Here is a 25,320-nt window from a genome sequence, read left to right on the forward strand (position 1 = left end):
GGAAGTAATCATGACTTTACATAGCTGTAACTACGAGAATGCTATTCATAGTGTTGCTTATAATAGCAAGATGTTAGAAGCAACTTAAATATCTAACAGTGGAGGATTATTGAACAGAACTGTGGCACATTATTACTGTGGAATACTATATAGTCATTAGATTTATGTAAAAATTCAATGATAAGGAAAACTGTTCACTGTATATATTATGAACTGGAGAAAGTTCACAAAGAAATATGAAGTTTAATCCAATTTCTGCATTAAAAATATGTTCCAGGAGCACAAGGAAACCTTTGGGGGTGATGGATGTGTTCATTATGTCAGTTGTAGCCACAGTCTCACAGGTGTATACCTATGTGAAAACTACTTAAATTGTACTTTCTAAATATGTGCAATTTAATAATGTCCATTACACATTAGAGCTGTAAAAAATGTTTGTTCTGTTAAAATGTGGTAAACTTAAGGAAAACTATTGAGTTTATTACTTTAAGAGAGAAAACCAATAGGTTGTATGCATGTAGACATTTATTTTAAGGAATTAGGTCACACGATTGTGGAAACTGGCAAGCTGGAAATTCTGACTGGAGTTGATATTGCAGTCTTGACTTCAAAGGTAGTCTGGAGGCAGAATTCCTTCTTTTTTAAAAGGCGTCAGTCTTTTCTCTTAAATCCTTCAACTGTTTGGATGAAGCCCACCCACATGGACAGTAATTTGCTCTACTCAATGTCTGCTGATTTAAATGTTAATCACATCTAAAAATACCTTGACCCAACATCTAGACTGGTTTTGACCAAGCAGCTGGGCTGTATAGCCTAGCCAAGTTGACACACAAAATTAACCATTACTCTGTTTCAGAGTGATTTCAGCAGAGTAACAGAAAATCCAACTGAAACGGTTTAAACCATACGGCAGTCCATTAGCTTTCATAAGAAGAGGTCTAGAGATAGGGCAGGCTCGAGGGTTAGTTGATTCAGTGGCTTAAGGATGTTATCAGAACCCCAGTTTATACCATCCTTGGTGTCTGTTTCATTCGAACTAGTTTGGCTTGTACAGGCTGTTATTCATATCTGGTGAGAGACGGCCTGGCCACTCATGGCTCTCTGAGGTCCAAGAAGGGTTCTCTCTCAGGGACCCTCCTCAGTGCCTCGTAGGCCCAAATCTACTTTTGCCTGCACATTTGTGAACTAATCACCAGCAGGGGGGTTACCAAGAACCTACTTAACATAAAATGTACCCAAGTTAGAATATGATAAAAAGAAAAGAAACTAACACACCACTTTCAGGACTCAGGAGCTTGTTAGGAGGGAGGGAGATAGCTGAGTGTACAGAGGCTTTACATGAAATCTGAAGACACTAGAGTATTATGGAAGAAGATTGAGAAATCCCTACTCTGCTATGCAGAGTAAAGGTTATGCAAACTTGTTTCCATAGAAGTTAGTCTGTGTCTCTCGGACAGGTGGGAATTGGCAGCCAAGCCTGCTGAGTCATGAAGTTAATGGAATTATTGAACATTTTTAATTTAGCATGTGGAAAGTTGCATTAATATCCTCTTTTTTAATGTTCTGACTTTAGTGTTTTATTTTAGCGAATGTAGAAATTATTTCCTGACTGGTCCTCTATCACTCTTCATTAGGGTTTAAGTTCATTTCATTCTTGGATTTTTAGGTACCGGACTTTGAATTTGGGGATTTTTGGTCATTTGGTTTATAATGGGATTTTCTAATAAATGTTATACACTTATAAGATTTGTTCATTTTTACAGATATTTGGGGTAACAGGAATTGAATGATTTTTGCACTTTGGGAAGCTTTTTTGTTGCTTGTCTCTGGCTTTAAGTGCGTTTTCTGAAAGTGAATTGGGGTTTTACGTTATGTTCTAGATGTAATATAACCAGTAAACTTTCAACTTCTATTAGTTCAGATTCTTTTATCACCTCATGTTATTTCTGCAGCAGCCACTGTGCCAACCTGGATTCCCTTCATTGATACTTCTACACACCTTTACTCTTCATTTTTAAAGTCCTCCCCTCTCCCAGTATATTTCATTGCCTAAGAGTGGCTGGACTGGCATGCTACCCCTAAAATGTAAAGAGGTTGAAACACTTGTCACTGTATAGCCAACTCTTACAGCAGAAGCTCCATTAAATGATGGCAGTTTAACAGAGTACTCATGGTTAAACTAAATCAAAGTTGCTTCAACTTAGCAAATACGCTTTTAAGGTGGTGACAATGTGGCTGTGGGTAAAAGAGCTTGTAGGGTAAAGTTTTTAAAAAGTAAGGTAATTTTGAAAGATGATTGCTTTAAGCATATTGAAAAATTATAAATTATAGTTTTAAATTAAATTAATTTGAAATTCCCGAAGATTAGTTCATGTGCTAGTCGTTAGAAATAATAATTTTGACTATTTTAACTCTTAGTTCTCTTTGAGGTAGACAAAAAATTGAGTATGAAAACACCACTAAAAAAACAGATACTTTTTTGAAAAATTACTTAGAAAAACTTTTAACAAATGTGAAGAGTGTATTAGTATTTTGTTTAATAAAAATGCTGGTTTTTTTTTTTTTATTGCAGGCCAGGCACTATCCTAAGCTCTTCACAAATATTAACTCATTTAATCCTCATAAAAAATCTATGAGGAACAGAGAGGGAAATGTGGTACAGGAAAAGTCAGAACCACTCTTTTATACACGCAGTGCCTGATATGAAAAAGAGTGTCTAGAAATATTCTTTTCAAGCAAAAAGTCATTTCAATTTGTTTGATTTTAATAGAATGTGTAAAGTCTAACTTTGTATCACAGTATGTTTGTAGGAAAATGCATTGGAAATTGAAATATTGAGGCCAGGTACACACTTCTTCTCTCCCGCTCCCAGTTGTGGTGGCATTAAACGGATTTCTACTCTTTCTACTTCTATCACCTTTCCTGTAGTGGAAGCACATTTACTTCCCCAGCTTGCTATCACTGGTAGTGGCGTTAGAGGCCTGAAATGAGGAAAGGAGACCCTGAGGTGAAGAGCCAGGAGCTCTCAAGTTTTCAGAGTTCGAAGCTTGGAGGGCCAGGGTTTTCTTTGTTCCTCTTTGTGGTATAAACACCTCTGGATATGAGGTATTTGGGTTCAGACAGACATGATCATCAAACCTTTCTCTTCTGCAATTTCAGGAATTGATCTATTTCTGTTTTTATTGCTACCACCACTCTCAGCCACAACTTCTTGTAATGTGTAATGTGCGTGGCTCCCTTTTTAAGTTTTCTGCCACTGATACCAGTGGCAAAGGGAGGAGGATAGATTCCTTCCTTCTCTGCTAACACACTCCAACCCCTACCCCTAGGCATTTTTTTCTGTCTCTTCGACCTGTGGGAAATGCAGAGTTATGAATGTGACCTTTGGTTAAGTAAAAATAAGCCAAAATAAGATTCCTAAATACTTAGAGAAGAAATTCCCTAACAAATATTTGTTGAGCACCTATTATATTGTTCTAGGTGATCGGAATAGGCTGTTAATTAGATAGACAAGGTCCCTACCCTATGGTGCTTACATTATAGTGAGTAAGACTCTGGCTGTCTTGTATATTCTATCATAAGACCTGAGGATTGGGGCTGGGCTGGGCTGGGATTAAGGGACTGAGGAAAAGAAGTTGTTCATTTTCTCTCTGCTCCAGTTTGAAGAGAACATAGGGTCAAAGGAGAAGGGAGGAATGTTGCCATCCACCCTCAGTGATACCGTATGGCTTGGGACTCTAAGGTTAGGTTAATTCACTTCCTCCTGTTAAAGCTAGAAATGTTTTCTAGCAGTTACAGGTTAAAGGCAAAGGTGGCCGCAGGAAGAAATATTTTTGCTTTCTTTGCAGATTTCAGGCAGAAATGTTTTTTGAATTTTATATAAGTGTCTTGCAAATTTACACATTACAAATATATAGTCTTTTTTCTTTCACTTGTTTTCTCACGTAAAGAGCAATGCAATTTTTGCAGCCATTGGTTTTACAGTCAGAACTGTTAAATCTTGTCTATTAACTTTTCTTCCTTGATGATTTCTGATGTTGAATTTGAGAAAGCAGAGTTCTAATACAACTTATACTTTACTTTTGATCATATTTTTTCATAAAGTAAAGATATTTGGAGTTGTATATAATGACTTTAAGACTCTTGCCAAGAAACTCATACCTCTTTTGATATTTGTCCACCTCCCCTTAACCTTCAACCTTGGATTGATTGCTTTTGTTATACTAAATCTGCTGGAGGAAAAGCACACAACTATGTAGCTTATTTTCTCCCCAGATTTACAGTCTACAGAGCTTGAACTTCAGGGCTGCTAGACAGTCCTTAGTTTCTTCCATTCTATAAAGCAGAGATTCCTGTTCTCTTAAGGAAGACATAACATCATTGTATACACAGAAATTCACACTTACGAGATGAGAATTCACTCTCTCAACTTCTACCTTTCCATGCACTTACCTCACTGTGTACCGATTTCACTCTTGTCTCAGAGGAAGTAATATTTCTTCTTCCTGCTTGTAGCTGATTCTTTCAAGTTCCTAGAAATGTTGTTGTATGTTCTCTCTTCTGCATTTTCAGTCTCTTCCCTCTCCACTGGTCCTTATTTTCAGCACTCAACCTATTCAGATCCCTCCTATCTTAAACAAAGCAAAATGTCTTTCTGTCTTTCAGTCTGCTTATGGCTCCATTACTCTGTTTTGTTCTTTCCTTTGTTGCCAGATGTTTTAAAAGAGTAATCAGCATGTACTGTCTGTACTTCCTCACTTTTTCGTTCACCAATTGGTCTGAATTTTCTTACTACTTTATAAAGATAAGATCACTAATGATCTTTTGCCAAACCCCTAGAAATTTCGGTTTTTCTTACTTTATGTGAGCAACATTTATTATGTTTACTTGCTTCTTGAATGTCTTCTTGGCTTTTCTGCAAAAACTCTAGTCAGATTTTCTTTCTCCCTTTCTGACTGTTGCTTCATAACCTTAATCATTGCCTTTTCTTTGTCTTATCCTTAAATGTTGGTATTCCTCAGGATTATGTCCTTGATAGTCTTCTCTTTTATTCCCAGATATTCTCATAGCTATAAGGTTATCATCACCGTTGGCTCTGTGCCATTACCTTATAGAATTACTTCTAGACCTGAACTCCAGATAGCTACCACTATTTACTGAATATCTCCATGTTCACATTTCACAAAGGTGTCTCATGCCTCTCCCCACCATCAGCTTGCTTGCACCTAGCCCTGCTTTCAATCTCAGCTTAAATCTCTTCCTGATTCCCTGGTCAGATTTTGTCTTTCAGGATACCACTGCATTTTTAAGCCTATCAATTAAAGCGTTGTAGAACAATTATTTTATTTACTTAGATCTGTCTGCACTGCTACCTTATTAGACGCCTCATGTCAGCAACTCTTATGCATCTTTGTACTTATAAACAATAAACATCTGTGGACTATTCTGTTGAATAAAGTCTCACAAAGGTAAAATTCTAAAATAATTGGTAGAGTATAAAGAATTCATATAAAATATGTAATCTAAAACATAATTTAAATTAGGATTTATAAATGAAAACTTGTAGTTTTTTGGTCCACATTCACCATCCCTATTCCTTGTGCCTGCTTCTAGCTGGTGCTGGCTTAGTGGCTTTGAACAAGTAGAATCTAGGTTAATACAGATCATTTCTAAACTGTATAATTGAAAGCAGAGTAGTCTTTCACATTTTTTTCTTGAAATCTTTTTCACCATTAGGAATTATCTTACTATAAGAATTTTAAATCACATTTTTATAAATTGTGCTATCTTTAATCTTTCCATAATATTTTGATCATGTATAAAATACTATTTTGGAATTAGTAGTAAGTGAACAATTTAATTTCATCTCATGTAAATTGGTGTGATTTTATTTTCTTGATGTGTCCCACCCCCCTTTTTACCATATATTTTAAATAGTAAATAGTCTATTTCTTCTTGCATATTATTTTTAATAATACAGTTTATTTTACCCAAAATGTCCAAAAATGTTATCATTTCAGCATATAATGAACATTTTAAAATTACTTAGGTATTTTACATTTTTTTATACTAAATTTTCAAAATCCATAGCACATGCCACGTCAGTGAGTCTAGTTACATTTCAGGTGCTCCATAGGCACTTGTGACTAATGCCTTCTGCATGGGCAACATAATGCTAGAGTATAGCTTGATATTGGCCCTACTTTGGGGTAGATACTGTGTTTCACATGTTTTGGTGTTTCCTACCACCAATTACTCTACTTCCTGTTTACCTTGCTTCCTATAACAGCCCTGGGCTTTTTGTTTTTGAGGATTCACCTTTTATCTGCTCTAGCTGGGGAGCTGATTCTACTTCCAGCTTCCTAGGGACACATCACTCAGATATGGCAAGTTAGAGCCTCACAGTTTTCCTGTCCTTGAGGTTGAGACTTTTCCTAAGATTTCGTGTATAGAGTATGGTCCTCTTACCTGTGAGATGTGAGTCTGAGAGCAAGAAAGGGGCTATTGCTGCAGCAACCACCTTGAGACAGTGTGGGTTCTGAGGATAGAGCCGGCACTGAGAAATGGATAGAGGGAACCGAGACGCTTGCTGTAGGATTTTGAAAGCTGTTTCACTCCATATCCAAAACAAAGTACTGGAATGTTTAGAGGATTGATAGATTACTTTTTTTGTTTAAGTCAGTGTGCATTGGGTTGTAGTAACAGTCCAAGTTTGACTGAAAGTTGGACAAGAGGTTTGGATTAAGAAGGTCCATCTTAAAAGAGCCTGTGGTCTTAGAATACCTAAATAGCACACGTTAGTTTTGGGATTGATGGGAGAGTTTCCACCAATTAGAAGTCAGGTCCGATTGAGATGCCCAGGTCTCAAATGCTTGACTTGACTTCTTGTCAAGGGATACTCCAGATCTTTTGATGGGGCAGACATTTAAGGATTTAGCCTAATTTATAGTGAACAGTGATGACTCTACTGTCTCCTCAATGAAGGGGCTCAGAAATGCAAGTAACACAATAATTTATTTCCTCTGGGATGCTCTCCTCATTGTGTTTTATTGCCTAGCCTTTGAGTATAGAGCTTATTGTGATCAGCTTTTACTGAATTTGAAATCTCTTGTATTTTAAGGACTTGTAACTTTAATGTTTTTCTTTTGAAAATAACGTTCCTCTATAAGAAATATAAAAGTAAAATATTTGCCATAATCATTGAAATAATGCAAGTACATATAAAGAAAAAAGCTTTCCCATTTTCTCTTGCCACTTTCTGCCCAACCCAGGGTTAGCAGGCTGTTGTGTATCCTTCAAGACTTTGTCTGTCATCAAAAATGGAAATGGGGGGCTGGCCCCGTGGCCAAGTGGTTAAGTTTGCGTGCTCTGCTTCGGCGGCCCAGAGTTTCACCTGTTCAGATCCTGGCTGTGGACATGGCACCGCTCTTCAAGCCATGCTGAGGCAACGTCCCACATGCCACAACTAGAAGAATTCACAACTGAAAATACACAGCCATGTACCAGGGGGCTTTGGGAGAAAAAGGAAAAGTAAAAACTTTAAAAAAAAATGGAAATAGAAATAATAGAAATATTTGTTTACATATATATATTGAGAGAGAAAGAGACAGTCAGTCAGGTAGTCAGTCAAGCAGAGACATGTAGAGTCCAACAGAAACACACAAGTTGATAGAGTCTGAGGGAGACCCAAAGACAGGGACACAAAGACAGACAAGGCCAGAGTCACAGAAAGTCTCACAGACACACAGAGACACAGAGAATACTTCACTGTCTTAAAAATCTCCTATATTCCAACTATTCATCCTCACCCTTTGAAATCCTGGCAAACACTGATTTCTTTTTTTTTTTTACTGTCTCCATAGTTTTACCTTTTCCAAAATGACATTAGTTGGAAACATACAGTATGTAGCTTTATCATATTGGCTTCTTTCACTTAGTAATGTGCATTTAAGTTTGCTCAGTGGATTTTCATCACTTCATAGCTCATTTCTTTTTAGTGCTGATTAATATTCCATCGTTTGGATGTACCACAGTTTATTCATCCATTCATCTACTGAAGGCCATCTTGGTTGCTTCCAAGTTTTGGCAATTATGCATAAAGCTGCTATAAACATTCATGTGCAGGATTCTCTGTGTGGATATGTTTTCAGCTCCTTTGGGTAAATACCAGGGAGCACAATTGCTGGGTTGTATAGTTTCGTAAGAAACTTCCAAACTGTTTTCAGAAGTAGCTGTATCATTTTGCATTCCTGCAAGCAATGAACAAGAGTTTCTGTTGCTCCATATCCTCATCAGCATTTGGTATTGTCAATGTTTTGCATTTTTGCCATTCTAATGGGTATGTATGGTATCCCATTGTTGTTTTAATTTGCCGTTCCATGATGAAATAGGGTGTTGAGAATCTTTTCATATGCTTATGTGCCATCTGTGTATTTTCTTTGGTGAGGTGTCTATTCAGATCTTTTGCCCAGTTTTTAATTGGGCTGTTTGTTTTTTATTGTTGAGTTTTAAGACTTCTGTGTATATGTTATATACCAATCCTTTATCAGACATGTGTTTTATGGATGGGTTTCTCTCAGTCTGTGGCTTGTCTTTTCATTTTCCTAATGGTGTCTTTTGCAAACCTGAAGTTTTTAATTTTAATGAAGTTCAACTTCTTTCACAAGAAGACCATTTCTTCTTTCACAGGTTGTTATTTTGGTGGTGTATCTAAAAAGTCATTGTCAAACTCAAGGTCACCGTGATTTTCTCTTATGTTATCTTCTAGGAGTTTTATAGTTTGGCATTTTACCCTTAGGTCTATGATCCATTTTGAGTTAGTTTTTGTAAAACATGTAAGGTCTTTGTCTAGATTCTTTTCTTTTTTCCTTTGGTATATCTGTTGATGTCTGCTTGTTCCAGCAGCATGTTGAAGACTATCCTTTCTCTGTTGAAGTTCCTTTGCTCTGCTCTTGATGAGTTGACTGTTTGTTAAAGGTCTATTTCTGGGCTTTCTGTTCTGTTCCATTGATCTGCTTGCCTATTCTTTTGCTAATACCACATTAATATTGATTGTTGTTCTTTATAGTAAGTCTTGAAGTCAGATAGTGTTAGTCCTCTAACTTCATTCTCCTTCAATATGTGTTGGTATTCTAGCTCTTTTTCCTCTCCATGTGAACTTTAGAATCAGTTTGTTGATGTCCACAAAATAACTTGCTGGGATTTTTATTGGGATTGTAATAAATCTACAGATCTGGTTGGGAAGAACTGACTTCTTGACAATATTGAGTCTTCCTATCCATGTATGTGGGATATCTTGATTGATTTACATCTTTGGTTTCTTTCAGAATTTTGTAGTTTTTCTCATATAAATCTTGTACATATTTTGTTAGGTTTATACCTCAGTATTTAATTTCCTTTTTTTGGTCCTAATGTAAATGGTATAATGTTTTTAATTTCAAATTCCAGTTACTCATTGCTGTTATATAAGAATGCAGTTAACTTTTGTATGTTGACTTTGTCATGGGTTACATTAATTGATTTTTGAATGGTGAAGCAGACTTGCATACCTGGAATAAATCTCACTTGGTTATGGTATATAATTCTTTTTATACATTGTTGGATTCAGTTCGCTTATATTTTGTTGAGGATTTTTACATCTATGTTTGTGAAAAATACTAGTGTGTAGTTTTCCTTTCTTGTAGAGTAATGCTTTCTTCATAGAATGAGGTAGGAAGTAGTCTGTCTTCTTGTCTTTTCTGGAAGAGATTGTAGAGAATTGGTATAATTTCTTCTTTAAACTTTTGGTAGAATTCACCAGTAAACCCATCTGGACTTGGTGCTTTCTGTTTTGGGAGGTTATTAATTATTGATTCATTTTCTTTAATAGATATAGGACCATTTAGATAATCTATTTCTTCTTGTATAAGTTTTGGTATCTTTCAAGGTATTGGTCCATTTCATCTAGATTATCAAATTTGTGGGCATAGAGTTGTTCATATATTCTTTTACTATCCTTTTAATGTTTTGGGGGGCAAGAATGATATCCCCGCTTTCATTTCTGATATTTATAATTTGCACCTTTTCTCTTTTTGTCCTTAGTTAACCTGGCTAGAGGTATACCAATTTTATTAGTCTTTTCAAAGAATCTGCTTTTAGTCTTCTTGATTTTTTTTTGTTTTCAATTTCATTGATTTCTGTTCTAATCTTTATTATTCCTCTTCTTTTGCTTACTTTGAATTTAATTTGCTCTTTTTCTAGTTTCCTAAGGTGGATGCCTGGGTTATTGACTTTAGATCTTTTTTTTCTAATACTTGCATTCAGTGCTATAATTCTCTCTAAGCAATAGCTTTGCTGTATCTTACATATTTTGTTGTGTTTTCATTTTAATTTACTTCAGAATATTTTAAAAACTTACTTTTAGACGTATTTAATCCGTGTGTTATTTAGAAATTTTATGTTTTTTAAATTCTAAGTATTTTGCAGTTTTCCAGCTATCTTTCTGTTACTGATTTTTACCTTAATTACATTGTAGTCTGATAGCATACTTTGTGTGATTTTTGTTCTTTTAAATTTGTGTAGGTGTGTTTTACACCCCCGAACGTGGTCTATCTTGGTGAACATTTCATGTGAATTTGAGAAGACATATTCTGCTATTGTTGGATGAAGTATTCCATAGACATCAGTTAGCTCCAGTTGATTGATGGTGCTGTTCAATTCAAATACGTCCTTACTGATTTTTTTCCTGTTGCATCTGTCAATTAATGTTAGAGAGGTCTTGAAATCTCCAACTGTAATAGTGAATTTATTTATTTGTGCAGTTCTGTCAGTTTTTTCCTGAGATTTTGACCCTCTGTGTTGAGTGTACATAATAAAGATTGTTATGTCTTTTTGGAGAATTAACCCCCTTATCATTAGGTAATGCCCCTCTTTATTCCTGATAACTTTCCTTGCTCTTAAGTCTGCTCCATCTGAAATTAATATAGGTACTCCTGCTTTCTTTTTATTAGTGTTAGCATGGTATATCTTTCTCTATTCTTTTATGTTTACTATATCTGTCTTTATATTTAAAGTAGATTTCTTGTGGACAACATACAATTTGGTCTTGTTTTTTATCCACTCTGCATGTGTGCTTTAATTGATGTATTTAGACTATTGGTATTTAAGGTGATTATTGATATAGTTGGGTTAATACCTACCATATTTCTTACGTTTTCTATTTGTTGCCCTTGTCTGTTTCCTTTCTTCCACTCTTTTTCTGCCTTCTCTGGTCTTAATTCCATTGTTTTCTCCTTTCTTTGCATATCAATTATGCTGCTTTCTAAAATTTTCTTTCATGGTTGCCCTTGTCATTGCAGTATGCATTTAAAATTTATCCAAATCCTCTGTTAAAATAACATTATAATACTTTATAGGTAGTATAGGTACCTCATAACAGAGTATTCCCATTTCCTTCCTCCCATCCCTTATAACATTGTTATTCATTTCACTTATCCACAAACTATAATCACTGAATACATTATTGCTGTTATTATTTTTGAACAGACCATTAACTGATAGATCAATCAATAATAAGAAAAATAAAGATTTTATCTTCATTTATTCTTTTCTGATGTTCTTCCTTTATGTCAACCTGAGTTTCTTTCCTACATTAGTTTCCTTCTTTCTGAAGAATGTCTTTGGCCTTTGGCAAGATAGATCTACTGGTAACACATTTCTTCACTTTTTGTTTGTTTGAGACTGTTTTTATTTTTCCTTCACTTTTGAAGGATAATTTTACTGTGAATCTGGAATTTGGGATTGGTGGGTTTTTTCTTCTAACACTTTAAATATTTCATTCTGCTCTTGCTTTTACGGTTTCTGAGGAGAAATCTGATATAATTTTTGTTTTTGCTACTGTATAGGTAAGGTATTTTTCATCTGGCTTCCATCAAGATTTTCTTCTGTCTTTGAATTTCGGCAGTATGACTGTGATATACCTAGGTGTAGATGTTTTGGTATTTATCCTCATTGTTCGTTGAGTTTCCTGGATTTGTGGTTTGGTATTTATTGTTAATTTGGGGGAAATTTCAGTCATTATTACTTCAAATATTTCTTCTGTTCCTTTCTGTCTTTTTTCTGTTTCCAGTATTCCCGTTATACTTATGTTAACACCTTTTGTAATTGTCCCACATTTTTTGAGTGTTCTGTCTTTCTCATTTTTTTTCCCTTTGCATTTCATTTTTGGAAGATCCTATTGGCATATCTTCTGGCTCAGTGATTCTTTGCTCAGCCATGTCTGGTGTATTGATGAGCCCATCAAAGGCATTATTTCTGTTAACAGTGTTTTTGATTTCTAGCATTTTCTTTTGATTCTTTCTTAGAATTTACATTTCTCTTGCTTACAATAGCCATCTGCTCTTGCATGCTACTTTCTTCAATAGAACCCTTAGAATATTAATCATAGTAATTTAAAATCCCTAGTGTGATCATTTCAATTTCTCTTCTGTATCGAATCTGACTCGGCTGCTTGCTTTTTCTCTTCAGTCTGTGTTTTAGCATACCTTGTAATTTTTTTGTTGAAAGGTGGGCATGATGTGTTGGATAAAAAGAACTGAGGTAAACCGGCTGTTAGTGTAAGGTTTTATGTTTATCTGGTTCACTTACACTGTGCTTCCTATTAGCTGAAACTTTGTCACAGGATAAGAGCTCCTTCCCTGTTGCCCTTCAGTTTCCCTGGAGACTTTTTCTTAAATAAGGTCTGAGATGTACAGTTCTTTCAGTTGTATTCTCCTGTTATTGTACAGGAGCCCCATTTATATGGTGGTAAGTTATGGGGGGAGGAGAAGTGTTCTATAGCTCTGTAATTTGGTCTCAGTTCTTTTAGTGAGCCTATATCCTTGGGCTGTCTCCTTCAGATCTGTTTCTCAGTTTTCTTATTTATTCCCTTTTAAGTGAGACAGGAATGCTAAAGGGTGCTGGAGTTGAGTATTTCCTTCTCCTAAGTCAAAGGCTAGAATATTCTAGAGTTGGATATTTCCTCTCTGCCAGGTTGGTAAGGCTCCTGTAGAACCCCAGTCAGTTAACCTCTGGTAAAATAGTTTTCTTGAGGGCAGGCCTTGTTGAGAACAGAATGCTCTGGGTATATTTCTTCATGACTCCTTTCCCCTGTCTTTACTGGAAGCACGGATGATTTTTCTCTCATCTTCAATGTGATGACCTGGTAGGGTTCTTGATGGTAAAACTTGCAGAAGTGTGGGGGCCGCCCTAAGAGTGGGTCCCCTGGAGTTTGTAACTCCCAAACTTGTTCACACTGAGCCTCCAGCAATTTGACAATTACAGTTTAGGCTTTCCTACCCCGATAGTGGTTCCTGTGGGGGTTTCTGCTTCTGGGCTTCTGCTCTGGTGGGTTGTGATTCTCTGTATCTGCCTGTCTCTCTCACCAATTTGGGGGGCAGTGGTTTACTCGAGTACCTCAGTTCTCTGATAGTTCTAAGAATTGTTGATTCCCAGTTTGTTCTGCAATTTTCTTGTTTTGAGGATGGGTGTGGCAACTTCCAAACTTCCTACATGTCAAACTGGAAACCAGAAGTCCCTGGTGCTAATTGTTTTTTTACTCTGTATTTTACTTTTCTTTCTTTTTTTTTCCCCTGCTTTATCTCCCCAAATCCTGCCCTGGTACATAGTTCTATATCTTAGGCACAGGTCCCTCTAGTTGTGGCATGTGGGACGCTACCTCAATGTGGCCTAACGAGCAGTGCCATGTCCGTGCCCAGGATCTGCACCAGCGAAACCCTGGGCTGCCGTAGCAGACCACGTGAACTTAACCACTCAGCTACAGGGCCGGCCCCTGCTTTTCTTATTAAAAGATAGAATATATCTTTAGGTGATAAAGCTTTCTTTTACATAATTGTGTAATATGCCACAGGGTAGATATACTAGGTTTATTCAATGATTTCTCTCTTGATGGGCACTCAATTTTTCCCACCTTTTTTTCCATTACAAACAATACTGCTAGGAATGTCATTATACATGTATATTTGCATACTGGTGCTATTATTTCCTTTGGTTTACTTCCAAAAGTCAAAGGATAGTTGTATTTTTAATTAATAGATAGTCAGATTACTTTGCTAAAAAATTGTAACAGTGTATAAGTTTCCTTTCATTTGGATACCACTGGATATTGTCAGTCTGATAGGTAAAAATGGTATCTCATTCTTTCTTTGATTATTACTTTCCTGATTACTAGTGAAGTATGGAGCATCTTATATGTGTTTACCATTTTGATTTCCTGTGTGCACTCTTTTATTTGTGACATTGCCATTTCTTTCAGTTGGGTTGTTTTTTTTCCGTATCAGTTTGTATATTAGGCACAGTTGTTAATATATTTAAAAATTATTATTTGTGTTCCTTGTAGAAAAGTCAGAAAATGGCAGCATAAGAAGAAAGTAAAATTCACCCATCTGCTCACACAGAGATAAACTGCTCTTAGAATTTGATATTGGACATTTTTCTAAGCATATGTATGTATATAAATTCCTATCCAAATGAAATTTTACTTCGCATGCTTTATTATAAAAAATATTATTTCATATATTTTATTAACGTTTAAATACAGTGTAGGAAAAAATATCAAGTAATAGAAAAAGGTTTTTAAAAATGCAGGTCATGACCTACTAAATTGGTTTCATGACTCAATTTGAAAACATTGTCTTAAATATATAACCTTGATAAAAATAAAAACCAAATTTAAAATATGGGAACAAGAAATATACCCCTTAATTCAAGATAATTCGAAAGCCTTCTAAAATTTTTTATTTATTTAGTTTTGTTTCAGACCTTAAAAAAAAAGCATTATTACTGAAATGCTCAAACATACTTAAAAGTAGAGAAAATAGTCTGATGAACTCCAGTGTCCTCATCTTTCACACTTAGCAATTATCACATTTTGCTGATCTCGTTTCATTTGTTTCTCCCTACTTGTTTTTATTTTGCTGGATTATTTTTAAGTGAATCCCAGGCATCATATTGTAAGCATAAATACTTGACTATCTGTCTACAGTTGATAATGAAATTGTGGTTATGTTAAAAAAAAAAAGATAAGAAAGAGGCCTTAAACATAAGAAAATTGGCAGTAATTTTATATTATCTAACAGTCCCTGTTTACGTTTATCCACTTGTCTCAAAAACATTTTTTATGGTTGCTTTCTTTGAATTTGGATGCAAACAAGATCTGCAGATAGTATGTGGTTAATTATTATCCTAAGTCTCTTGTAATCTATAGTATCTCCTATTGCCTTTTAGAAGTTTCATTCAATTTATTTATTGAAGAATAGGCAGCATTTTAGATTTGGCTAAAGGCTTCCTTTTGGTGGTGTTTGTTCTTCTGTGCCTCATATTTCCTATAAATGGTAATTAGATCTAGATGCTTATTTAGATAGAAGTTCAGTTCTTTGATAATTACACTTCAAAGGTAATGCTGGAAGCTGTTACCTCCTGCGGTTTCTATGGGGAGAAATTTGGGAACATCCTGGCTGAGCAGTTTTGGCTCTGGATCTCTCATGAGATTACAGTGAGCTGTTGACTGGGGCTGTAGTTACTAGGCTTGCTCAGGGTTGGAGAATCTGCCTCCAAGGTGGCTCTCTCACATGGCTGGCAAGTTATAGTTCTACTCTTGGTGGGAGGTCTCAGTTCTTCTTCACAGGGGCCTTTCCACAGAGTTTCTTGACTATCTTGGCAGCATGGTGGCTGGCTACTCCCACAACAAGTGATCCAAGAAGTATGATGGAAGCTGCAGTGTCTTTATGACCTAGCCTTGGTAGTCAGTGACATTGTCACTTCTGCAATATTTTGTTTGTCGCACAGACCATCCTTGAATCACTGTGGGGAGGCACGCATACCAGGAGATGAGACTCACTGGGAATCTTGGAGGCTGCATACCATAGATGATTTTAATTTAAAATTAAAAGTACAGGATTTATGTATTTTTTTATCTTATACTTGTCTTTCTTTTATACTAAAAGTCTTGCTTCCTAGGATATTAACATAGTTTAGCCTACAATATACATATATATAATAATTTCAGGTAACAATACCAGTGCTAATATTAATTACTAAGAAGACTACTGAATCCAGTTTAAGATTTCTCAGTGGTTCTTTTTGTCCTTAGAATATACCCCACTAGGGATATATAGTCAGAATACTGTGGCATAGATAGTTTATGCAGCCAGTTTAATACACATTTAGATTTAACTGTTTCCAATTTTTTTAGGCATTGCTTTTTTACGCTTTTTGGTTTAATGATGTATTTTAATCATGTAAAACATTTACATGGTTCCAAACTCAAAACTATAAAACAGGGGCACATGGTCTGGGGCCGCCCTGTTGGCATAGTGATCAAGTTCGCTGCTCTGCTTCAGCAGCCTGCGGTTCACAGGTTTGGATCCTGGATGCAGACCTACAGACTGCTCATCAAGCCATGCTGTGGTGGGTCCCCCATACACAATGCGGAGGATTGGCACAGATAGTAGCTCAGGGACAGTCTTCCTCACACACACACACACAAAACAGGGCACATTCAGCATAGTCTCATTTCCATGCCTCTTTTTCCTATGCTCTCCCTTACCCCTGGGCAACTGCTTTTTTTAAGTATTTAGTTCATTCTTTTGACTTTTCTTTCCTATATATTCACCCTCCCCTTTTTATATAAAAGGTAGCATTTTAATGAGTACTCTCCTGTGCCTAGTTCTCTTCATTTAATCTTGTATCTTGAGGATTACTCCACATCAGTAGACAGAGATCATCCTCGTCCCTTCTTACGGCTACACGGTACTCCGTTGTGTGGATGGGCCACAGCTTATTCAGTCAGTCTCCTCCTGATAGGCATTTGCATTGTTTTCTGTCTTTCACTATTAGAAATAGTGTTGTGTTGAATAGCTCCCTGCCTACATCATCTTGTATTTTGGTCACTGAGTTTTTGGGATAGGTTCCTACAATTGGGATTGTTAGGTCAAAGGGAAATGCTAAATGTGATTAAGCTAGATATTGCCAAATTCCTAGCATTGTCTGAGTGTTCCTCCCAGCTTTGTCAATAGAGTCTGGTTGTCAAACTTTTTGGATTGTTGTCAATTTGTTATTGTGATGAAGTTTTAGTTTGGGAAATAAATTTTCATTATGAGCAAAGTTAAGCAACTTTCCGTTGATTTAAGGGCACTTTGCTGCTGCCTTTTTCTTTTCTTTTTTTTTCTGATTTATCCGTCTTCTTTTGCCCAATTTTTTGTAAGATTGTTAATCTTTTTCTTTTCAATTTAGAGAGACCTTTTATAATGGATACTAATCATTTATCTGGAATAGAAGTTGCCAATGAAATTTTTCCAGATTGCTGTGTTCTTCTAAATTTGCTTGCAAGTCTTTCTAGACGTGCAATAGATTTTTATTTTTACATAGTCACATTATCAGTCTTTTCCCCTTATTGCTTCTTGGTTTGATTCTTAGGAAAGTTTTCCGTACTTTGAAGTTATTCAAGAATTTTTGTTTTTTTAAAAAAAAATACTTTCATAGTTTTATTTTTTATATTTAGAACTGGTTCATTTGCTTTTTATGCCGTTATTTATTCTGAGGAATAGATCCATTTTGTCTGTTTCTGTCCATCTATTCAGTTGTCCTAGTATTGCTAATTAACAAGTCTGTCTTTTCCACAGTGAATTGATATACCATCTTTATCATTTACTAAAGTTCTGTACGCACTTGGGTATATTTCTGGATTTCTGGGTTTTTTCATGTTCACTAACCAGTTATCGTACCTTTTTTTTTTTTTTTTTTTGCTGAGGAAGATTGGCCCTGAGCTAACATCCGTGCCAGTCTTCCTCCACTTTATATGTGGGTTGCCACCACAGCATGGCTGATGAGTGCTGTAGGTCTATGCTCGGGATCTGAATCTGCAAAAACCTGAGGCACTGAAGTGGAATGAGCCTAACTTAACCACTACAAAATTAACCACTATGCCACAGGACCGGCCCCTCGTACTTTGTAATTATAAAAAATTATACTGTCTTAATATCTGGTAGAGCCTAGTGCCCATCTGCCTTTTCTCTTTTAGGTATATTCATAGCTGTTCTTACTTATTTTTTGGTATGGATATAACATCAGCTTGTCAGTAGGAAAAAAAAATAAGGTATTTTAAAAAGTGAACTTGTGTTTAATTTATAAATTAACTTAGGGAAAATTGACATCTTTATCATGTTGAGCCTTCCTATCTAAGAATCTATCCATTTGTTTGTGTATAGTTTTCAGCCTTGTAAGAAGGTTTTATAGTTTATCTCTGAAGGATTTTGCACATTTCTTAAATTAAAAAAAAATTTAATATAAATGGAATCTTCCATTTTATCATTTAACTGGTAGTTATGTTAATGATTACTGTAAGTTTTATTTGTTTTTCTAAATTATGTTACTGTTTTTAATAATTTTTCATTGAATGTTTGTCTTTTCAGACACTAAAAAAATCACGTCATCTGCTTATAGAGATAGTTTTAGTTCTCCTGTTTAATTCTTATACCTCTAATTCAGTAATGTCTAGTAGACATAGAATGCGAGCCTATCATGTACTCATTTAAAATAATCTGTTAGCCTCATTAAAAAAACTAGTCTCTTAATTTTAATATTTATTTAACCCAGTATGTCAACTAGATCATTTCAATATGTAATCAGTATAACAAATGGTGGAGATATTTTATACTGTTTTGTTATTCTAAGTCTTCAACATCCAGTGTATGCTTTACATTTCCAGCACATTTAGACTAGCCGCATTTCACGTGTTCCGTAGCCACATGGGGCTGGTAGCAACTGCTTTGGATTGTGCAACTCTGAATGCTGTCTCTTCTAACTGTGTTGCTTAATACCATCTAAGATAGTGAGATAGATGCGTCAAATACACAGTATCTGATAATCTCCTTACTTTAACAACATCAATACATTTCCACATCAATATTGTCCCTCTACAACATTTTTCTAAGCGCATGGTATGGTATAGATGCATTATAATAACCCCCCTCCTTTTTTTTGCTTAATGTTTTATTTTTAAGTATTTTTATTATTACCTTGCTTTTAGTGAACATACTTATGGCTAAACTTTTGAAATCCTTATTTCCTTATGCTAAATATCTATAAATGCAATTGCTATGTAAAAGGGTATGTAATTTTTAAAGCTTTGATGCATATTTCCCTATTATATTTTGTAAATATACCAATTTACTACTGACACCATATAACAGTGTCTGTTTACCTCACACCTTTGTTAACACTGTGTATTGTCTTTCTTTTGATCCTTTCCTTTTAGTTAAAAGTGATATATTGTTGCTTTGATTTGTATATTTTGATTAATAGTGAGATTAAATATTTTTTTATGTTGTTTTTGGACATAAGTGTTCTTTTGCTTATTGACAGTTCATTTTATTTGTCCTTTTCTGTCATGGAATTGGTCTCTTTTTGTACTGATTTGTAAGACTATTTTTTATTAAGGGTGTTAATCTGTTATATGTTGCAAATGTGTTTCCCCAGTTTGTTATTTGCCTTTTATATTTCATATCGTTTTCTTATGTGCGTGATTCTAAATTTTTATTTAGTGAAGTCTGTCAGTTTTTAAATGAGTTTTGTCTTTGACAAAACTCCCCATCTCCCTATGGGGTTACACCTTTGTCCTGATACCATTTTGCCTCTTTTTTTCTTAACTGACTTAAAATGGATGTTTTCATAGTTATAAGGGTATATATATTTGGGGTTTGTTTTCTGATATATGTTGTATTATGCTGTTCTGTCTGTCCCTATAGTATGATAGGTCATGTTAATTTCTGATAGGGCAAGTAGTTATTTTCAGAAATGTTTTGGCTAGTCCTCTGATTTTTGTTTTCTTCAAGGTAAATTTTAGAATTATTTTGTTGTGTCCCCTCAGCAAAAGAAAACAAATCATTAGTCCTATTATTGAAATTGCTTTAAAATATAGAATTTTACAGTTTGATATTTCTTAGTGAATTGGTATAATTCTTCTTACAGTTTATTTCTAGTGATTTGTAGTATTATTTTTCTATTGTGGAATCATTGAAATTTCGTTTTCTAGTGAATTGTTGCTGGCATATATGAAGTCTTTTGCTTTTTTAATATGATTCCCTGTTGGACTTTTCAGGAGGATGTTCATCTACCAGTAGTTGTGTTCTCTTTGTCTCTTTCAATATTTATACTTTGTCTTTAATTTACTTACTGACTTTGAGAAAAGTTAGTTATAATGAACATTTTTGTCTAATGTCCACACCATGCATTTTGCTGTTAAACAGGACATTGGCTGTTGGTTTCAGAGAGGTGCCACTGTAAACTTTTAAAAAGAATCCTTCTATTGTACGTTTACTATGATGTCTTTTCTCTGTTTTTAGTTAGAAACTGATCGTGAACTTTCTTCAGATGCCTTTTTGGGCATATTAATAGTTTTTTTCTTTGATAGATAGGTGTCTTGAATTTTATTAGCTTTTCCATTCTTGAATTGCTAAGTTCAATTCTGCTTGATTGGGGTATTTGTTGATATGGTGGTGGATTCAATTTGTGCAAATTTTTATTTAGGACTTTTGAATCTCTCATAAGTGTGCTTGTGTATGTGCGATGTGCTATTTTGGTAGCAGGATTAAGCTGGTTTTATAAAATAAAGTTGTAATTTGTATGCTTTCAAATGCTCTGGAGCTGTATAAACAGAATTAAATTATATGTTTATTGAAGCCTTAATAGAAGTCATCTAAAGTCCAACTGGGCCCAGTTGGCTCCTTTTTATTAAAGGCAGTTCTTTTAACACCTTTAAATTTTCTTTGATGAACTGTACTGATTTTATTCAGCTTCCACTGAGAGAGAATTTGTTTAATATATAAAACATTTAGGAATTTATTTTATGTTAATCACACCCAGAAACTATGCAGTGTGGAATTCAGCAAGGTTGATTTTATGTCATAACAGTTTTCTTTAGGAGCAGAAAACTAGATTAGATGTTTCCTTGGGGTATATTTATATTTATAGGTATTAAATTTAGAGAGAAGGATGAATGTTGTTAAAGTGGACAAAGTAGCATTTCTTTTCATGGATTAATTTTCTTCCCAGCTTTTTATGTTTAAAAATTTTGAACTTATAGAAAAATTGTAAGAATAGAAGTCTCTAATGTATTAATTATTCTTGTTCTTAGGTGCATTTTATCTGGTGTTTGAATACATGGACCATGATCTGATGGGACTACTGGAATCAGGCTTGGTTCATTTTAATGAAAATCACATAAAGTCATTTATGAGACAGCTCATGGAAGGTCTGGATTATTGTCATAAGAAGAACTTTTTGCATAGAGATATTAAATGTTCAAATATTCTTCTAAATAATAGGTATGATATGAGTTTGATTACATATGTCTAAAATGAGTGTTATATAATGTATACCTTGATTCTGTTAAAAGAATTTAAAATTTAGTTATTTCATTGATCAAACTGTTTTAACATGATCAAAATATCATTGGGCTATATCTGAAGTTGTGTTAAATACACTTTAGTTAATTAACTTCCAATAATAGTTTGTAATGTACATAAAATAATACTTAGTTGACTTTCTTGTTTGATATTTTTCCAAGCAATGTGAATGCATCTTCTAATAGTAATATGATTTCAGCTTTAGGTTAAGAATAGCGTTTAGAATTTTTTTTTTTTTTAGATTTTTATTTTTCCTTTTTCTCCCCAAAGCCCCCCAGTACATGGTTGTATGTTTTTAGTTGTGAGTCCTTCTAGTTGCGGCATGTGGGACGCTGCCTCAGCATGGCTTAGATGAGCGGTGCCATGTCCCCACCCAGGACCCGGACCAGCAAAACCCTGGGCCGCCACAGCAGAGTGCGTGAACTGAAGCACTTGGCCACGGGGCCAGCCCCTAGAATTTTTTTTTTAATTCAGAATTATTTTAAAAGCAGTCATCACAATTTTTAAAGTGAACTTTTTTGAAGTGTGTATATGCACACACACACATATATATTTAAAGTTTATGTTATATATTTTGCTAGCAGGATGACTTGAACTCTGATAATTCTGTTGTGATTGGTACAATTTGTTAGTTTAAATGAGGTATACCTGGTCCTGATTTTAGTTAGTAGAAAGTATTCTGTACACCTAGTGCCTCTAAGAACTGGAAAATGAAACATAAATTTAAAATAATGTGATTTAGTTCTTGAGCATTATTGAACAAGTAATTTATCTTACTACTAAGTAGTAGAAATTATCTCATTTTGTTTTATTTCCATTGAATTGTACTTTTCTAAATAGGAACTGAATAGTACTGAAATACTGGAAACTAGTACTATAATAACAATAATAGTACTAGTATAATAATAATGGTAGTTGAAATTATCCAGAACATACTAATTTTTTACCTTATCTTGTATGTTCATCTACTTGCCTTGCCTTGTAGGACCTTGAGTACTGCAGTGTGATCAAAGTTGACGTTTATATGTGTATTTTTGATTAGTTCTAGGAATAGATTATGAATGTGTATGATCAATTGAGAGTAGACTAATACCTTTTGTTCATTTTGTCTTATTCCACCAGAGGGCAGATAAAACTCGCAGATTTTGGACTTGCTCGATTATATAGCTCAGAAGAAAGGTAAGAGTACTTTCAAATGAACATCGTGGACAGTAGAGACCAGTTTTAGAAGCTTTACTAAGAATACCTTATTGATGGTTTATTTTTCTAACAAAAGGGAAATTTACTTTTCACAGTTAAATACAGGAAATAATGAAATCTTATACCATTTTAGGGTTGATAATTTAATTACAAAGTTTTATACTTTTATCTCAGTTTAAAAATATATGTTTTTTAGCACTTAGGGGTAAATAAAATTTCTTTAAAAATGTGCCATTTAAAGTCTGACTTAACTGAACTTATGAATTTTTAAAAAATTCTTACTTAAATTTCTAATGTAGATCCAGATGTTAAGATGTTTATAATTTTTGTGTTTGGTGAAAAACCTTATATGCTTTTTATGTTGCGTGTTTAAATGTATAAACTTTGTTTTAATTATTTTGGACTTCCTTTTCTTTTAAATGTAGTTATCTCTGCAGTTGTGTGTGTGTGTTTGTAACTCCCTAGAACCTTGTGTTTAAACAAACTGTTGTGAGGAAGTTCTTTATAGACCTTCTGTGTGTGGAGCTTTTCTGGCTAAGGTCGGGATGTATATCCCACTTGGCTTCTTTTGTGCCTAGTGGTAGTGAAATATGACTTGTCTTATTAGAACTAATATGGAATTTCAAAATAAAATATTTCTGTAAAGTAGTCAGTTTTTTATAAATAAACTATGGAATTAACTGAGTTTAGTAAAGCTCTAGTTTAGCCCATTCCTTTCCTGTTAGCATCGTTTTTTTATTTCCAGGTATAATAGATATATATGTGTTTAATTTTGAAATTCTTTATGGCAACTCTGTAATTTCTTTAGTGTAAGCATAGTTTCATATAATGAAATATCAGTTAATTGGAATTCTTAGAAATAGGGCTTTACACTTTGACTGAATTTTTGCCAGTTTCTGGTTAGTTGAAAACATCTTCTGTTGTTTGAATTTTTTAGAGTGAAAAAATCTGTTTATTTTTGAATCTTGGAATGCCTATGACGTCACTCTGAAAATTGCTTTCATTGTTTAGTGTTCAGAGATTTTTAAATGGTGTATTTTGGATCCATTAGAGTTCCATGAAACCGCTCAGAAACTGTGGTGTGGGTGGGTTATTAGGACAGGGCTCCAGTTTCCTATACCTATTTTGGCCAGAGCTTTTCTGATTTTATTTTACCTACTACACTTCTAATTAATACTTTAACAAATGGTTGTATCTTTGATTTTTTTCTTTTTTTAAGTTTAAAACTGTTCTAGAGAGTAAAAGCTATAATTTTCATTTTGCATTTGAGAAAACTGAGTGGTAGAAAGAGTTGAGTGACTTTAAAGATCAAAAAGTATTTGTTGGCAGAATCAAAAGTGTGTAGTTCAAGGTTTCCAACTTCTAATTTTTCATTCTTTTCACCATATGTAAAATGCCTCTTGGTAGAAATTGAAGGAAAAATAAATTGGTCTAAATGTGTACTTAATCCAAAACTTCACTTGAGATACATTTTTTGAATGACTAGATTTCAGTGACTGTTCTTTAGGGGGAGATTCTGCTTAATTAAGGATTCTGTCTGCTTAGCTGGCTAATTGAGATTTCACTGTAGTTAGATCATGCTTTATTAATACAAGTTTGTGTCTGTCATCCTTGAATATAAATCCCCCCGCTCCTTTTTTTTCTTCTCCTGTGAATACTTCTCCCTCACCACTGTGTGAAACACATGAAATCTGAGGAGGTCAGAGAGGGAGAATTCAAAGGCCACCACTAGGAGAGCATGGCCAAGTTTGTGCTATAAGGCTCTGTGCAAGAAGAGGCTGCAGAGAGAGGTGGTGGCTGTCATTGTTGGGTTGGTTATACCTCAGGAAGAGGGATAGGATAATAGGCCAGTGACAAAAGGCAAGAAAGGAAAAGTGATGTACCCAAAATGGAAATGAACCACAGGAAAGCAAAAGAGCAGTCATTAGGATGACCATATCCCAAATGTTGGTTCTGGAATTGGAAAAGAAAGCATCCACTATGATTTCTGACAAGGGAGAGAGAGATGAGGAGAAGCAAGACAGTGTGTTTCCTGTAATTTATTTAGATGTAGTGATGATAATAGAACAACAGCAAGAATTAATTTTTATTGAGTATTTATTATGTGCCAAGCACTGTGCTGAGTGCTTGACAAATATTAGTATCTCGTTTAGTTGTATAACAACTCTGTGAGTAAGTATTATTGTTATCCCCATTTTGCAGATGAGAAAATTGATGCCCATAGAGGTTAAGTAACTCCCCCAAGCTACTGGTGACAGAAGACTTCTAAAATCTTGCTCTTAACCACCATGCTGTAATGTCTCTCTATACTGACATTTGCCTAGAAGGGATCATAATTTCCACACAGAATTCAGATATTTACTAAATATATGATACTCCCATTTAATTATTCTATAGCCTTCTTTTTTACATATTTGCAGAGAAGAAAAGAATTGTCCAGTATGGTATTCCTAGTCTTAAGTGGCCTGAATGGAGGTGTTTCCAGCAATGGGAACACTGCTAAGCACAATCCCCTGCGCTCTTTGTGGTATCTTTTTATGTGCAATTTTACCTCATCTGCTAGGCAGCCTACTCCTTGTAGGGTGGATTTACAAATGCACGGCCCAGGCTCAAATCAGTTTATGGTTTGTGTGAACTTGGACAAGTTACTTAATCTCTCTACACCTTAGTTTCCTTATGT

General features: G+C 34.7%; 1 protein-coding gene across 2 annotated transcripts in view; it reads left to right on the top strand.

The window, feature by feature from the left end:
• Positions 1 to 25,320, top strand: part of CDK13 (cyclin dependent kinase 13) — a 108,863-nt gene that overhangs the window by 50,693 nt on the left and 32,850 nt on the right. For both annotated transcript variants that reach the window (XM_046669133.1, XM_046669134.1), the window contains exons 6-7: positions 21,170 to 21,359; positions 22,563 to 22,619. In XM_046669133.1, coding sequence (XP_046525089.1) covers positions 21,170 to 21,359; positions 22,563 to 22,619 — 247 coding nt within the window. The remainder of the gene's footprint in view (positions 1 to 21,169; positions 21,360 to 22,562; positions 22,620 to 25,320) is intronic.

Source organism: Equus quagga, chromosome 8 (assembly GCF_021613505.1).
Source record: "Equus quagga isolate Etosha38 chromosome 8, UCLA_HA_Equagga_1.0, whole genome shotgun sequence".
In the NCBI taxonomy this organism is placed as follows: Eukaryota; Metazoa; Chordata; class Mammalia; order Perissodactyla; family Equidae; genus Equus; species Equus quagga.